At 38.8% G+C, this 18339-nt stretch overlaps 1 protein-coding gene across 1 annotated transcript in view; it reads left to right on the plus strand.

Annotated features, from left to right (window-relative positions):
• LOC141915043 (uncharacterized) overlaps positions 1-18339 on the plus strand; it is a 122002-nt gene that overhangs the window by 83805 nt on the left and 19858 nt on the right. The window contains exons 5-6 of the mRNA XM_074806440.1: positions 1512-1969; positions 13315-13486. Of these exons, the coding sequence (XP_074662541.1) occupies positions 1512-1969; positions 13315-13486 (630 nt within the window). The remainder of the gene's footprint in view (positions 1-1511; positions 1970-13314; positions 13487-18339) is intronic.

Consider the following 18339-nt stretch of genomic DNA (forward strand, 5'->3'; position numbering starts at 1 on the left):
GTAACACTTTTCCCCATAAAAACCCTGCACTTAAGTATTTTTCAGATTGTGATTACCAAACTTCTAGCCATCGGGACCCAGTTCCACAGTTGTGAGTTTGTGAGTTAGAGTTAACTCTGAGTTAAAATTAGTTCATTTTCGATGAGTTAACTCAGGGTCAAATTTTAACTCGGAACTGTGGAACTGAACCCGGAAGTTTTTGTCTGCCACTTGCATGAGCGATGATTTGAATAATGTATGAAACTTTTCGGCAGGTATCAATAATTTAACGAAAGGTAACATATGGTCTGAAAGTTAATGACACCTATGTGTGATGCGCATTTTGGAGTCATATAATGACTAAGTTGGTGATGTTTTGCGAACAATGGGCCAGCATGTGACCACCCCCTTAGGTATCATTAAGTATTTCATGTTTCATGTTGAAGGCAGCTTCCTATTTGGTCACTAGTCGTGTTAATAGAAAACCCTGTAAGTGATTCGTTAGTTTTAAGATATTTCGGGGGGGGGGGGGCAATTTCTTTTATTTTTTCCACGTGAGAGGGTGCAGTGGTCAGAATCTCAGCCGTTGCGAGCAGTGTTTAGTGATAAGTGCGGCGGAATCTTCTTTTAATTTCCGGAGCTATCCATTTCGCTAATGTGTTAGGCAGGACGAATGCCTAAACCGCTTTAATCCCCGACCATTCAAACACAGGTAAAAAGCCGGTAGCCGACCAGAATGTTGAAAAGCGTCGTGAATCATCGGCGCTTTCGTTCGCCGCTCGTAGAAAAAACATCTCGAAGACGAAACCCGTAGAATTCTTATGCATAATGCATCAGATTGTTGTCGGCGCGATCCACTCGGGCGACATGGTCCCCGAGATTGCTCGGGTATTCAATAATGAAAAACGAGTCTCAGCGAATTCAGTTTGATATGCATCGGCATCGGTACATCCTTGTTAGAATCGGGGCTTCGTCTCACGTATATTGCAGCACTGAATATTAATTACGTTTTCATCAGCGCCAATTTCTAACCAACTGGTGCTAGCCCTAAATTCCGATAATTCAATTAATACCGATGTGACCTCCCGTGAATTGAGGTGGCTTAGGCGTGTTACGTTGTCGGACTAACAATTAATCGTGGACGAAAACTGCCACGATCTGTACATCAAAAACAATGCTTTTCGCTCTACATGAATTCGTATTGATTGTCCATATCGCAGTCGAAGTTATTTATACAGTTGCATTGAATTTTAACACTTCAAATGTCTGTACGTATGGTATAACTAGTTGTAATCAATAGCATGAGCAACTGTTTGGTATTGGTGATATACCGTGTGATAAATGCAATCGCATGAGCATTTTTGGCTCCGGCCGAATTCATCCCATGCTAGATTAGGGCTGGAACAACTTTCACAAGTTTGTCTGTTCAGCCCTGGTTAGTCTCCATGTGATAGTGACTATAGTTAAATCGCTATGGCTTCATCTGTCATTGTAAAGATATTAATGATTTGTATTGTATTTTTGTTTTATAGATGCTTGCTGGTCCACCAGAGAACCAGATGAACAGAACAGCAGATGTGACATCACAACACTCGCCGGTGAGAGGTCCGCCTCACCATGGCCAGCATCACAATCCAGTCGTACAGCTGCAACATCAGCTCAATCATCATCACCATCATCCTCATCGCTCGCATTCGCCCGGTCCTAACCGGCCGCTGTCACCCCCGCAAATGATGTATTCACCCCAGTACCAACAACCAGGATTACCTCTGCAATATCATCACCAAGGGCAACAACAGCAGCAGCAGCAACAACAATTCCATCACGGTAACCAAGGATACCACCCTGGTTACTACGCGGGAGGAGTACAGCAGTTCGGATATCATCAGCAGTTCGGTAGTCCGATACACGGAAGTCCGATTCATGGTAGTCCGGTCCATAGTCCACACAGTCCACATTCACCGTCTGCTGCGGCATCTTTCTTCGCAAGGTAAGAGATACAAATATATATCATCTATTGTAGAATGGCCACATTTAGACGTGGACAATAGATTATACCACTACATTCATAAGAGTTAGAAAATAGATAAATGAATTTTACTTTTAAACTTTAAAGTTTGTAAATAATGGGTTTTAATCTTAGAAAGTAATCTATACCGGTACTAGTTTGGACATCTTCCAATACGCGCAATTATGAAGTTATATCCTATGGATTTCCCTAGGTAACGACCCGTCTACAACACAGTCATCATAAAATGGCACGCAATATTTTTTGTCATTTTATTACCGTTTTATTGCTACTAAACTGGATGACACTAAAACACTCCCTCAGTCTGATTACTGGGTTAGTGTTTTATGGAAGACTAAATCTATTGACACACTTATAAGCAAAAAACATCAATGCATGATTTTAGTTGCATTCTCACCATAAAATAGCTACAAAAACTAGAGTTTTATATTCAGTGAAAATCAGTCAGTTTTTAAGTTAGTCTTTCACGATTGAAGGGGTTTAGATGAGGATTTACTGCGTTCTTTTCAACCAACCACAGAGTTCAACGTGCAATCATTTATCACCGAATCACATCATGTTCGATAATCTTTTTGAAAAATTGTCGAATCTAATCCCTTCGCCGCTATTAATCTAGCTTAATTTGACTTCTAATTAAAGCATTGTCAGACAACTGTCATCAGGGCTGTAAAAATTCTTCACTTTTTAAAAAATATCCGATTTCACTTCAAGTTATTGAGAAACTTATTTCCTGTAATGAAATATCATTGTGAATTCTTGCAATAGCCAGAAAAGCTATAAGCATGCATGTATACACGAGACATTTGGGGGCTTTATCAGTTTTTTGTCTGCAATGAGTATTTACAATTCTCTAGAATAGTTGATTCAGGCCAGAATGTCTGAATGCTGTTGAGGTCCGCGAACGGTCAGTAGGATAGTGTTTCAAGGACCCTCTTTTGTCTCTGTGGTTTTATCTCTTGTGACAGCTTTTGGAGAGTTGTAGAATTTCTCAATATATGTCATACAAGAATCAACAAATCAATTTAACGAGCAAATATTAGCTTATGCGACACTCGTTCCTGGTACTACATCCCTAGATAGGGAAACTGTAGATAAAAGACTGTGCTGTATATCTATTAACTTCTGTACTGTTCAAATATGAATAAATAGGTAATTGAAGAAAATTAGGTAACTGAAGTGTTCGACAAAAATGTTTTCGTCCACGAGTATTTGCATCCTCGTACAAACGAATTGTTTCCATATCCGGTATCTTCGGAAAAATGCTCGTATTAAAATTCTTTCGAAGAGCATCGCATAATAGAGACTTAAATGTTGATGCACTGAAAGAAAAGGTGTGACTGTTTTGTACCGGTTGACCTGAAGGGTAATTAGTCACGATCTTCTGTAAACCTGACAAATCAACATTGCTGTATTAGCCATTAGTTTGCCAGCAGGGGGCAGCTCGAGTCTTAGCCTATTAGCTAGGGGTAATAAATATACCCAGCATCAGTACCGATTGGATTCAGCCAGCTGACCATCTGGATGTATTGAAGCGAAAGGTAATCGATGTTTTCCCCTCATCGGAGGTGAAAACTGGTGTTATGTTTACGTGGACAATCTCGTTGAACCTCCTCTGGAAGGACAATGTTTTATGTAAGAAACCGTTATTGTCTCAAACTTGATAAATCTGTTAAGCAGCGTGTGGAACTGTTATGTAAATCCAGATGGACATTATTGGAAAATCAGTTACTCACCTGTGATCATATCCAATCGAGCTAATCGGATTCTAAAGAGATTGTGATATCGTCAGCCTCGGGGCAATGCTCACGGAATGTATATAAATATCAAATCTCGTACAAAGGATACATAATACGGGCACTGATGTTGCCTCCATCTGCCCGGAGTTTGTTCCAACTGGACTGGTAAATGCTAATGACCCGTTAATAACGGACTTCTCATTATGTTTACGTTTATGGATTCTAAATGTTCTAGAATTCTCTATAACGATGGATGAAAATCGTGGCTGCAATATGTCCCAGGAATTGCGTTGACTGAGGGTTTGAAGCTGTATACCTGTTCACGAAGGCCAATTAGTAAAGGTTATAGGTTCACAGTATTCATTATTAATATGCAGTATATAAGATTTTGGGTGACTCCAGTCAGCCATGTTTTATGACAGTCTGAATTAATAGACTCAGTCTGGACACTTATGTCTAGAAATGCACTGCATGCACCAGGCCGCTAGTGTTTCTTGAGGAATTGAGACAGATTTCGTGTTGGTTTTGCCTTTTTTCTGGGTTATCTCGGTTTACCTAACTCACTCTCGAGATCTCGCTGTTCTTCGTTATTGAGTGCAGCATCCTTCGTATACCCCAGTTGTAGTGGCTCAGAGAGGCAGCGATCTCTTAAGAATGGATAATGCTCATCAAAGGTATGTTGAGACAGTTACACTTTTTTCTTCAAGATCTCGTTGACTAATAGGAGTTTAGAGTGAACATGAAATAGAGCTTTGAAAAATCTTCAGGTGAATATTTGCAGAAAATCAATTTCAAGGCCGCGTCATATTATGTCCTTTCGGAACTCAGTAGGACGGAATGGTATTCAAAAGGAGATTTTGTTAAGATAAATTTGAATAATTTCTGAATTTATTTCTCATTTAATTCAGTAAGGTATCAGCCTAGCAGTATATTACAGGGATAATAAGAATTAAATAGTTAATTATTTTAGTAACCCGATTTTTTAAAGACGTGATAATTATCAAGGTGTAATTACTTAGTGCAGTTCCACATGGGAGGTGGTAGTTAGTTTATTCAATAGTAATTAGCACCAAAACACCCCAGATAGTATTTTAATGTTTGATTGACAAGTATTTGTGGTATGGAACTGTAAGAATGTTGATGCAGATATTCTTCAGGTAAACAGGCTACCAATACTACTCAACTGATCCGGCAGTATCTCTCTGGCTAACTACAAACTTCTCTTCATTTCTACAATAAAAACCTCAAAATGATCAACCGATTTTATCTGCCTCTTGTAATCTGGAAATATTAAACAGGTGTACGAGCATCAATACTCGCGTTTTGAAATTATGTTGAAAGAACGAATATAGGGGCACATTTTAGTTCTTTGATTCGTCGAGTTTATAAAGCGAATAAAGGAATGCCCAGATTCTGTAAGTCATCGCAGAAGACATTTCTATGATAATGTTGACATTATCGTCTATTCAGGCGTTTCCTCGATGTTTTACTTTTCTCGTCACGTTTCGATTAAAAGTCGAAAAATTCAATGACGCATTATTTAACGAATTTTTGACGTATGCGGGCGCCGTGGCAACATACTCTTCTAAGTTCTTCAAAGATAGCGCTACGATTTGAGGCCAGATCGGGCAGTGAAGTGTCATTGATATCGGGCGAGAATTGACGAACAATTCGAAATCATTATTCAATTAAATCTCAACTTAAGCCGTTATGTGAAAGCTTTATGGATCTAGCGCACTTAATTCCTTGCACGGTCCTGATTTATTTCTATGATTTTTGAAAATGGCTTGGTCATTTCCCAGGGTGAACGTCAAGAAAATGGCTTGATCATTTCCCAGGGTGAACGTCAATTAACATAGCAGGAATTTTTAAATAGATAATTGCGCACAGCTATAATTTCCGCGAGGAAGTTTTAGACCTCGGGATCGAGAGACAGGGGTCATCGTTCTTGAATAAGGAATTTTTATAACTCATAGTTATTAAAGGAATTCTCTGAAACTTGATTCAAACTGTGAGTATTTTCTATCAAAGTGTATTACGTACTTAAAGGTATAAGTTATTCTCATTAAGAGGTATATACTGTGATTATGTAACTGATTCCCTGATATAACGGACAGGTGTTGGGGATTAAGCAGATCTGGGCCAGTAAAACTTAACACCATATGGTCAGTTGGCTTGGTTTACTGAACACAATGAAGAAGAAACAAGCAAACACTAATTTCAAATCCTATCTAATCTGTCAGTAGGATAATCCTTATTGAGTAATCCAGCTGTAAGCTGTAAAACAACTAGGACCCCATATCACTACAACAAACGGTCATCATTTTCACCTGTGACCACACAATTGCATCTAGAATGTTTAAGCTTGACAGTCAAGTTATTAATGGGTATTTCATTTGATATTCATATGAGGACTTTGAATATAAGTGTGACTGAAAATTAGTTTGCAAACAAAGTTAAGCTCCCGCACAACAGCATGGCTTCATTTTCCAAGTAGGGGGCTCTTATTAAACGCAAATGGTCATTAAGTCCATATAGTTACTTTATGGGCTATGATTTTGAACCCTGCTGCTTAATCTGCAATTATAACTAATTGTCAATCGAGTAATGTTGTCAAAGTTGTCGGTTTCATTCATGGTCATGTAACATTTTAGAATATTTCTAAACCGTGCAACCTTCCATTATCATTACCAACATTCGAGCTATTTCTGAAATTAATACAAAACTCTTAAACTCGAACTTATTGAAATATTAGCTTTTGCGATGCTCTGTTTAAGTAGGTGTCGTGGAAAATTAAATTTCAACGTTGTCACCTACTAATGTACACAGTATGATATGGCTGCAAATCTAATAAGCTTTAACCTTGTCAAAAGTTGTGTACATGAAATTTAGAATTTGACCAAAACGTGACGTTTTCGCGATATTGCAGTTTATTTGGTGGCACGTGTTATTGTCAGATGTCACGATATCGCACATGGGTTCTCTGTAAAAAAACAATACATCATCTTTCATATTTCTTTATCTCATTACGATTGACAGGTGTCAATGCCCGTGTTCGTAGTTTCCTCGATTTTGCAATAGTTGCAAAATCTCGTACTGAATCGACGTCTCTCCGGTTAACTGAATTAACGTGCTGAAGTGCTGCCACCTGCAATATTAATGTTCAACTATCGATGATGTTAGTTTTGTTTTTTTCAAAGGGAATTGATCGACAGTACTTCGTTCAATCATTCGCACTTACTGCACGATCGCAACGATAATTATATTGCCCTTTGATATTTTATTGGAAAATGAATTCGAAATTTGATGGAATCGTCCATTTCTGCTCACTATTTAGTGTCGAATTTGAGAACGATGATTTTGAGTAAATGATGCCATTGATTCATCCGGATGAAGAATGTCGGTTTGTGAATTCGGTGTAGGTTACATTATTTTAGGTATCAAGATAGTTAGTCCATTAGCGATCAGAAATCTATAAATCAATTAATTCGGATCGATATCGAGTGAAACTACGCCGCTGTAGCAGTTGCAGCCTATCGATACTCCGGCGCGATACTTCTCATGGCAACTAGTCAATCAGAGGATGCTTCGTGTTCCTCACTGTTTCCTAATCCTCCCCAACAAACAAGACTTCTCTTAATGAGTCGACTAATAAGATGTTTATTGAAGCAGGATTTACATTGTGGCTGCTTCAGATACGTGAGAAATGACTAGCGCCTTTTTTGATGATCTGTCTATGATTAGATGTAATACAGTTACTTTTCATATGAATCTGCGTCTTAACTGCTAAAAATCAAACCGCGCCAGCCGACTCGTTACCTAATTTGGCACCTTTGGTCGTAGTAGGCAATTATTTTCCGTTAGTTCGACATTAACTTCATAGATCAAGCTTCGATACTGCGATTCATTTCCTGAACTGACTGATAAAGTGGCTTTATCGAATGATGTTTTTCTGTTGTACGGAAAACATGAATGGATTTTCACGTTCTTAGAATTTTACCTGACGTTCGTGACGACTATGATGATGATGATGATGATCAAAGCGCGTATGATATTCAGGGTTTATAGCGTTCGATGCATCGGTGTTGATTTTGTGGAATAACAGGATTATCTGTTCCCGCCTCAGCAGCCAGCAAGCCGAGCTCCATAGCTCGCGCGCTGTGTATGTTCAATCACAGTACGCGCCGTCATTGAAAGACGTGGTCACATGATCAGCACAACAAGTCGTCTGCGGTGTTGTCGTTGTCAGCGATCAGCTGCAATACTGTATGAATATAATATATGCACATGGTCTCGCGTACGTACATCGCTGTTGACATTGAATTTCATCGTGTGTTGCCGGGAATATTTCGAGCGATGTTATAATGATTGTAAATTGGTAGGATTTAATTGATATGGCTAGTAAACAACCCAGGTATGTATTCGTTATACATCCGTCTTGTTGCTGCACGTTGTAAGATGCATCCATCCGTCCTCTTCACCGGCTTACGGTGTAGAGTCTCGAACAGCCTTTTCCGAGAAAGGTAATTTTCAATGTGTTGAATCGGGTTTAGGTGAAGTTTAATTAGGTTCGGAAAATTGATACGCGCGTTTAATGACACAGCAGATGCTTCCATCCCAGCAATGCGTTGATTCGAGCTAACAAGACCAATTCTCTAGGTTCGAAATATTTGAAAAGATGCGCTACTGTTACATCGGCAGCGACCACAGTTCCTCTCGAACCTAACCAGCTGTATAATGTATTAGATGCGTGTAATCCTAGGAAACTGACTGATTGATGTCAGCGGTTGTCCAGACTCCAATCTTACTTGACAGTATAGGCTTTCAGTGCTCGCGCAGTTTCACAGTATCCAGTTTATCGATTGACTATGATTATGTACGATTATATTGTTAATTACGGTTAATTGAAGACTAATAGATTTCGTGAATATTGAATGTCAATAACTATGGGAGTTCGCGTATCATACTGACAGGATACCGGTTATAATATTGTCACCTTTCCCTCGCTGACAGACTGCCCTTGAACCTACAATCATTATCGGATTCATCAAATCATAGCCTGCTGATTATTATTATACATATATATATATATATATATATATATATATATATATGCGCCTAAAGTTTCTCATTTCTGATTAGAAATAAGGAATGCGTTAATTATTAATAATGTTCCGACTACGAACTGTATTTTTTCGTGCAGAGATTACGCGGATGTTTCGTGGCAACTATCTACTTTAATCCAGACTGGATTATCTAAGCAACCTGTAGGCACTGTAAGCTGTTTACATGTTAAACAACAGACCCCTCTGTTTGTACTTCAGGTGCTATCAGTATCTCTTTATATAGAGCTGACTCGAAATGCACTTTTTCAGATGCGGCTTGATCTGTCAATCAATTTGTGAAATTACCTCATGTCCTCATGATCTATTTGGGAGTTGTCTTTGATTCTAAAAATATATCAGCGAAGGTTGAAGAAATTTTTTTATAAACTCGAACGCCGTACACATGCCATTTTGTTATTGGTTGATGATGAATCTAGAACTGAATGGAAAATTCTGAATGGATGATTAGATATGTTTACGAGAAACGTCAGATGACTGAGGTAGAAACAACCTTAAGATTATTGAAAAAGGAGTCTATAATTGGAGTGATGCCAAGCTTACTATCATCCGATCTTTAGTATCCCCAGCAGCATTTACATGGTAAAAGTAGAATTCTCTTTGATTGGCATTAATTTCAGCCGCTGGAGCCAATTAAACATTCTAACTAATCAATAATTCCTGTAAGTTAAAACAAGGATACGAAATCTTTCATGTCACATTGTCAAAAGTGCTATCTCGCTTTGAATACCATTGAAAGTTAGGTTTAGATTTTTTTCTTCAGCTACAGTTAAAAAATAGTCCATGATTCCATTTTTCCTCAAGCTTTTTTGCTAGCATTGCAATGTTCCCAAGTTGGGGGCTGTTAATGAGAGAACGGCTGACATCTTGAACTCTCTCCTCTCTCTTTCTCTCTCTCTCTCTCTCTCTCTCTCTCTCCTCTCTCTCATTCGGTGTGTGTTGTGTTGCACCAAACATCAATAACAACCAATGATTAACTTTCAATGATGTTGACGTAGAATGTAATTGGTAAACAACGAACACAAGCAAACAATCAACATTAGTTCATATAAAACCGGTAATCGTAGTTCGATACGAGACTTCGACATCAAATCGACACATACTATTTTCGCATTTCAAAAAACTGAAACAAGTTTTGGATCGATATCTTCGCTTAATCAACTGATCGAACTTGCAAATAGAATTCTGGAAATTTCCGCCCAAAGAATATTCTCATTTTTAAACTTCAAATATGTATTACTGTTCATTTTTCCAAAATCCATACATGTATGTATTTATAAGTATATACGTGTATATAAGTATTCTCATGCATTATTTTTCCTCTGCTTCAGTATGAATAATTTTTTGCTTAAAAAAAACATTTATGCGCAATTGAGGTGAAGTGGCTGATATATTAAAGTACCTGAAAAACTCAAGAATGAAAATTCTATTTCATTTTATTGTGTTATGTATATACGCGAAATGGTAATTTTTTTCCATCGCGTCTATATTTTGATTGGATATTGGTAATAAGGCCGATGATCCTGTGTAAATGTCGTCCATCGCCGCGATTGGCTTTCATCTCTTTACACTGGGTCTTGTCTCTATCCGTCGTATAAGTCAATATTGAACTACACCCGGCGAGAAGTGGCTCCTCCGACGACGACGTCGTCCCTGCTTTAGACGTATAGTGTCTGGTAACTCATCGATATCCTAGAAAAGTTCAATTCAACAGTCGTCAAAGGTGGATTCATCATCCGTATTTATCCGCTCAATTTAGTTACTACCGACGTAAGACGTTTCGATTTTTTCGTTAATGAATTCCTCATCTATAATGACCGTACGATGATATACTGAAACTCATTCTCAGCGATACGCCGTCATACGATTTCAGATTTAGATATTATCCAGAAAGGCAAGTTGGCTTATTTTATTGCCATCGCTACGCGGCGGCGGTTTTTTGCGCATCTCATGCGGAGCGTTTTGAAATGACTCGGCGAATATCGCCTGACAATTATTGGCTGCCATAGAGGCTTGTTAGGAGATTGTTACAGATTCAATAAAGTAGACTCGATGTGCACACGATTCCAGCCTGTTGCTCAGTTTAATATGCCATTCTGAGAGAATGATTTTTAATATCACGCACGCAGATTCCTGCCGTTCATCTTCCGAAAACCTTTAATCGCGAGATGTTCTCAATCGGTTTTGCCGAGACCGGATATCTCGAAGTTGTCTCTCTCTCTGGAATCTGATTCTTCTAACTACATGTAGAATGTTTTTAGGAGGACTCTGACCATAACTGCTATAGAATAAGTTTGTCCCCGATAATAAGAGCAACTCGTCTTAATTTTTGTCGTAAACAATACGTGAAGTGCCTGAAAAGCCGTATCTTCAGTCAGTAGAAAACAAGTACGTGGGCAAAGGATCCCGTTTCTATAGAAACCTATTTCATCATCTATCATAATCGTATAGAATACTATTATTTCAGAACTGATACCTGTGAGTGCCCTGTATCCAGTAGAACTGGTAGATTACGCGATTTCCTCTAAGTGGGGGATTCTTGAGATTTATGAACAGTATTACAATGTAAAAAGACTGACTATGTGGGAGGCGTTAGTAAATACTTTTTGTCTGTTAAATGGTTCTTGTGATAAATTGATATCGTGGAAAGAAATATATCATCTGATGTGCATGTCTTAAATGGAATCATCTTGTGAAAGCGCCCAACTGTTCGTTCCCTAAAAACCAACTCCGCCTAATAAGAGCAATTTGCCCGCGAAGGGATAATACTAAAAGCACATTAAATCCTATGTCAGAACGGCATAACGGAGTTTATGGTCATTAAAGCTAGCGCTGTTTAATTTATAGGCATTATTTTGATATATCGCAGCAACAAGTAGCGTATAATGGGCTCTTGAGTTCCACCCCATCAATACATTATTAATCGATTCTATCAAGGGCTAAGATTTATATCCTTCCGAAAATTCTCTCGCTGAATGGCACTTTTGACGGGGTTTAATTGGGTTATGAGGTTGAAGTGTGAATGAATGAAGTCCGATCTTTCATGGTGGTTTTTTTTGTGGCGATTCTCGTAATTTTTCATTCTCGAGTTTGACTTCACTTCGCTCGATGTAGATTTACGATACGCCGATAGAACGATGAGGTATGTACGAAATTAACCATCTATATGAAATACTAAAAACACCTCCGTAGAGGTCAGACCCTAGGGATAGAATCGATCTATTATTTGCTAGGTTCGCGTGGGTATAGAGGTGTTGATTTGGGTGGTAATAAGTACAAGCTGGCTAAAGGTTTAGTGAAATGTTTACAAATGAGAGGCAAGGTGGGCTTTACCTGTGAGGAATGACTTGATTGTTGACAGTTGCGAATATTAGAATGGGGATCAAGTAAAACCCAAACTCAGGTGCGTAAACAGCGGAACAGTAATCCAACCTGACAGTTCTTAACATCTCGGCTGAAAATAGCTCCCACATTTCTACTCAACTCATTCGGATAAGTTGAACATTTCGTTTGGACCTGCGAGTTGGATCGCTCTGGTTTTCGTGTCTGATCACGTTTCTAATGACGATTTCGTTGCCCTCCCCTTCTCTGCGTTTTGCTGATGGAATATTTGCCTGACAATTATCGAAATGATTGTCATATTTCAAAACTTTTCTCATGTTCGAGAATGAATATTCTCAATGGAGTTATTCGAATTTGAGAAACCAGATATACTGAACTATTAAGGATACGGATAATTCTCATTTCTCGGTGAATTCCTCACTATTTCAAACATGAACTTTCATGATTTCGAAAGGATTATCGGCGCTCTAACCTGATTAGAATCGTTTAAAAATCGAAATTAAGTATCGAAATGGTTTTGATACAGATATGTCCGTTAGTGTTTTCTGAACAAGATTTCAAGTGAGTTTCACCCTACGTTTGAAATGCATAAATGTTTGGCGTTATTATATCAAAGAAGAATACTTTTAATTACCGTTCGTCTTCTTCGTTCGAATGCTTGATATCCATTTTTATCGCGCCGATCAATAAGCAGATTGGTGCCGAGAATTAGAGTCTGCAATTAAAACCAATTAAATGCAGCCATTAGCTACCGTTACTGCCTTACCGCCTATTATCACCATAGCAAGAAATGATTAACTAATTGCCGGGAATTTAATGATATGATTTACATTTGAAAACGGTGATGAAAAAAGTATCCATTATCGCTTTAAATGAAAATAAGAATTCACTAAGCGATGAATTCGGATACTGTTCATCAAATTCAGCTATCATTATCTAACCACTAGAATAGTTTGCGAGGTGAATATGGCTGGAATTTTTTGTAATAAGAGTTTTTAGTGAATGCTGGTTTTTTTCCTATTTTGCATATTTGTAATCGACACACATTCATTATGCTACGTATATACTTCATATTAAAACTATTATTACTTTTTTCTCATTGCAGGGCTGCCCAAAAATTAAACATTTCTTCTAAGAAGAAAAAGCGTCATCAACCAGAGCCTGAACCACCTCCGTTTCCAACGCAGTTTAGCGATGTGATACGTTTGACACCTCCCCCTGCACCGCCGGGACTGGTCAGGGGAGCTGGACGCGTGCAAGCAGCAGCAGTTGGCAAGGTATGTCTTATTTTTTTTCATTCTCTTTCAAGCCACAATCACACAGACATTTTGGCCTGTGTCAAAATGGGACGGACAAGACCTCGGTCAAATTTGGCCCATGCTTATTGTAGAGTCCCGTTTACGCGCATATCACTTTTTAGTTACAATAATGCTATCAAAACCACAATGTGCCGAGCAGAACCAATTAACATTCACCTGTGCTAGAATTACGCAAGGCAATGGTCCAAATATTGCACCAGTGTGAAAGGTATATGGAATTGCCGGAAGTTTAACGGCGACGTTTAAAACACTTCAGCGACCATTTATCCACTGAGGATGTTACCAGTAGAAACTCACGAGGCGTGTTTAATAATAAATATTCAAAAATGCAATTCATGACAATTTTCCGGTGAGCGTCGTTCCTCGAGGGAGACGAAACGCGGAAAATGAACAGGATGCAGAAATCAGTCGCTTCCAAAATATCCTGTCGATTCTCTCTCGCTCTCCCCTCTCTCTCTCCGTCTCTCTCTCTCTCTCTCTCCGTCTCTCTCTCTCTCTCTCTCCTCTCTCTCTCTCTCTCTCTCTCTCTCTCTCTCACTCTCTCTCTCTCTCTCTCTCTCTCTCTCTCTCTCTCTCTCTCTCTCTCTCTCTCCCTCTCTCTCTCTCTCTCTCTCTCTTTCTCTCTCGTCGGCGCCGCCAAATCATTGGTATAACACCAGTAATAGTATTTGCGCATCCTCTTCGTCGGGAAATTGTCAACGCCTGAAGGGATTTGTCACAGTCCTATACGGATGCACTGGCAATCAGCTGCACTGGCGAGGACCTATTCTTATGGCGGCGTAATTGTATAAAATTCTGATGAAGCAAGCAGTGGTTGTTCGACGACGACGATGACGGAAAGAAGAACGCTCGGCCGGCGCCGCTGACTAGCAATAAAATTGCTGCCAATTGAAATCGCGGGTGAATAAAATGTCCGCGGAAATCGGTAACGTAATCATAATTCGATATAGACTTTGAGAAATGTGTCTATTCTCCGTTCATCTCGACGATCCGAGTTCGTCGTAGCTCCGTAATGAATCTTAATACGCAAAAATCATTTCCTTTCCTGATTCGGCTGAGGAAAAAAAAAACCAGTTGTTGCTAGAATACGATGACGTATCAGCGATGAATTATTTAATACGCCGAGGCTAAAAGATTAGCGTTTCATTTCGTCTCATCTGGGTATTAAATATTAATGCTGTACAGTTATGCCTCTAATGTGGCCTTTTCATTTATGTCATGAATTATTCAATATGATATTTACTGATTCTTACTCCTGTTATCGCTTTTTAGTTCATCTCTAGACAGTTCAGTCAGGTCACTTTTTCACTATGTTATAGGCACAGATTCTTGGGCCTGCTGTCGCATAGTTCGGTTAGGTCATAGGGTATTTGATGGGATAATTTTTTGAATTGAAAATAAGACCTATTTCTCAGGTCGATCATGTATACGTTTCGAAGATCAGTTTTCGAAGACAGTTTTCGTATGAAGTATCGCCTTGTTCATCCATGCTAGTACGCGCTGCTAGTAAACTCGAGCTCGGCTCGTCGAGGACGAGGGTTAAAGTAAATTCAATCTGAGAATGTTATGAAGATGAATTGCACTTCTTCGTGTAATGTAAAGGTCTGAGATTATCTATACTAATCTTATTACGGCTACGATCTTTCCATCAACCTGGTTTACCATCATCTGATTCATACGTAGTACGTTCTATCAAAATCATTCGCCTCATCATCTACCTTCACTCCAATTACCGTAGAGATGATGCCGGTGGTTTTGTATTCTGAATCGAAGATGTTTACGAAATTTTCATTAAAAAACTCACGCTTTAACAATAAACAATCTGACAACATTTTCACTCCACTCTAAATCCACCATTGTTATTTCTGGCATCTCAGAAAATACATTTACAGCTTTGGCATAATGACTTGTTGCTTCGCCGTGTGTAAGTTAAGCTTCCCCTGTGCCTTCAGTAAACATGAGCAGACCCATGATTAAACCGGCTTACCGTGGCTCTAAGTTCCCTTAGTAATCTGATAAGCACTATGAACGATGTTGAACGAGAATATTAAAAAATCTAACAGCCACGGATCGTATTCGTCATAGTTTGCTCGACAAAACAGCCCGGTATCAAATTTTTTTAATCCGAAAAATTCTGAATGAAATCGGATACGATATTGTTCGGGAAGAATTCAAAATGAAATGCATCATAACGAGGAAACTGTGAGAGTGAACTGTTAAACTCGTGAATGCTGTAATTGTTGCGTCGTTCGTTGAAACGCGGATGCTTGTTTTATGTGTAAGTCGATGGTGGATAAATGGAGTCGGTTCCCTATGGAATCATTAATGAATCGCTAGCTGTTAAATCCTGCTACCATTCTTTTCCTGCGTCTTCTCGTTAAACTTTGATTGCTCCGAGTAATAGCTTCGTTAAAACACTTCATCGTGTCCCTAACGAACTTCCCAAACATACCCTGCACGCGTACCCTGACCAATCAGATTCCGCTATGTTTCGACTTAGATCTTAGCATTAATTAATCTACTGGTATTCACCGACTCTACTAAGTGGTTCTACTATTTCCATCATTGAAAGCCTACTCTTTCGTTCATCCGAAATAATTGCACTAATTAATGGCGAAATATTCCGGTTTACGCCATGTATTGCCCGAGACATCAGTCTATGGTTACTGTAACTGGTGAAGATTCTCTGCTGGTTCAGTTGTCATTCCTGGCTCTTATTTCATCCATTACGGTAGAATTTCTGCAGTAGTTTTTTTTCATTCACACGTTATATTTTTAAATGCTACGCCGATGTCTTCGAAGCATTCGCATCACTTCGAAGCTGTCAATTCTAGTTGGCTGTCTTTGAAATCTTCCGGTCAATAAAATGACCTATTATTCTATCGAATTAATCAAATATTCAAATATTGTTTAAAAAACCTATGATTTTTCATACACCGTGTACTTAGATTATTGTAAGGGACACGTTGATTCCTTGTAAACATTTCCATAGGATGAATGTGAGTGTATTCACTGTTCTGATACTGTAACTGGCGTAGGAGACGCTGATTTTTCTACCCGGCTGGAGATGTATTCCATTAGCTACCTGGGATATGATTGTAATATAATACACAACAGCAGGAAAACACACGGCTATTGTTAAATCGATCTGCTGAATGACCATGACATTATTATGTATCCAGTCGTGCTATGCATACTGAAAGATGTCACTATCTTTTTTGACGTCGTAAAAACCGTTACAATAATTTTTATATACATTGATGCCTAGTATGCGTTATATGTGAGTCGATGTGCACTGCGTTATCAAAATTGGCTTTTCAAAATAACTTATTATTGTGAATTTTTTGCCATTTATTTTATAATTGAATATATTTCATGACTCGTTCATATTACTTGCGAAAGAAAGTCCCTGGATTCGATACTCCCGGCTATAATCAGGATTTTTAATTCATCACCTGTTTTTAGTTATCGATCAATGTTGGCTTCATTGATATTCATTCTGACCGGCAGCCTCTAACCACATCATTCTTAACCTAATATCCATTAACCTTTGCTCCGTCTAGAGATGGCTTTCATTTTGGTTACAGGCTCCGGGGAGGCGGGATTGAGCCTGGTTGATGGAACGATCGGCTAGATTCGCCTGACAAGTTGCTGGTGAAGCAGTAAGGTGTTAAGATCAGGGCTAATCTGCAGCACGGTTCCGCCCTACTGCAGGTTATCAACGAGCTAACCAAACCAGCGAACAGTAAGGGTTATACATAGGATGGTCTTCGGTGAAAATCTGATCTATTCAATAATCACATCATGGCTGAATAGGTTGCTTATTTACATATCCTAGAAACACGTGTATCTAACATTTTTTGAGCAGTTGATTACAAAAACAGTTGAAACTGGAGTCTGATCCGATGCGCGAACAGATGTAAGAATCAGTTTGTTGACAACAGTTAGTAAGTAGTGGTCGGGTCGGAGAATTCCTTTCTTATGATGTTTTCACTGATGGATATTTTACTGTGAATTTACTGAATATCGAGTTCCGACGTAGATGACCCCGGAAGATAGATTCCACGTATACACATGCAATATCTGATATAGTTACGTCATTAAATACGTTAGTTGTATAATGAAATGATGATGACCGTAGTCCAACCGACCGATGGGGAAGTTACTGTATATCATACACATAGTGATGTCAGAGTTTGGAGATCTGAATTAAGATAAGACGGTATTGACAGTCATTAATGACATTAACTCCTCTGTCGGAATGACTACGGTTCACTGATCCATATTCAAGCCCGGTGCCTCATTATAGCTAGATTGCAAACATGAAAAGGGCGGCAGTTTGCTCGCTGGAGATGGATGTTTTATGCACAGAATCAGACTTCTGGTATTTCTTGTCAGCATTTTACTGCTTTGTAATCTACTTAATGTTGCCGAATTAAATGTCGGATTCATTCTACGAGCATCATTCCCCTAATCCTTACATAATAAAAAAAAACTGCGTCTAGATTGAATAGGTTTTATGAGTACTCCGGCTTCAATTGTGTCTCACGAATGAAACGCGTCGATGTACGGATGACTTGAGTTGGTGTTTTCAGTAGCGCCCGCAGCATTTGAAGATTTCAAATCTGGAATATTAATAAAACTAAAATGTGGCCCCTATGGTGGTTGGTTTTGATTGTTGCTCACGCCTGTGAAGCGTGCAACAAGGTTTATATTAAACATGCATCAGAAGTTCAGATGAAGTACGTGCCTAAGAGATGTAACAACTTCCATGTAATATTTATATATAATCAGAATTAATGAAGTAGTTG

The sequence above is a fragment of the Tubulanus polymorphus genome, chromosome 1 (assembly GCF_964204645.1).
Source record: "Tubulanus polymorphus chromosome 1, tnTubPoly1.2, whole genome shotgun sequence".
Lineage (NCBI taxonomy): Eukaryota > Metazoa > Nemertea > Palaeonemertea > Tubulaniformes > Tubulanidae > Tubulanus > Tubulanus polymorphus.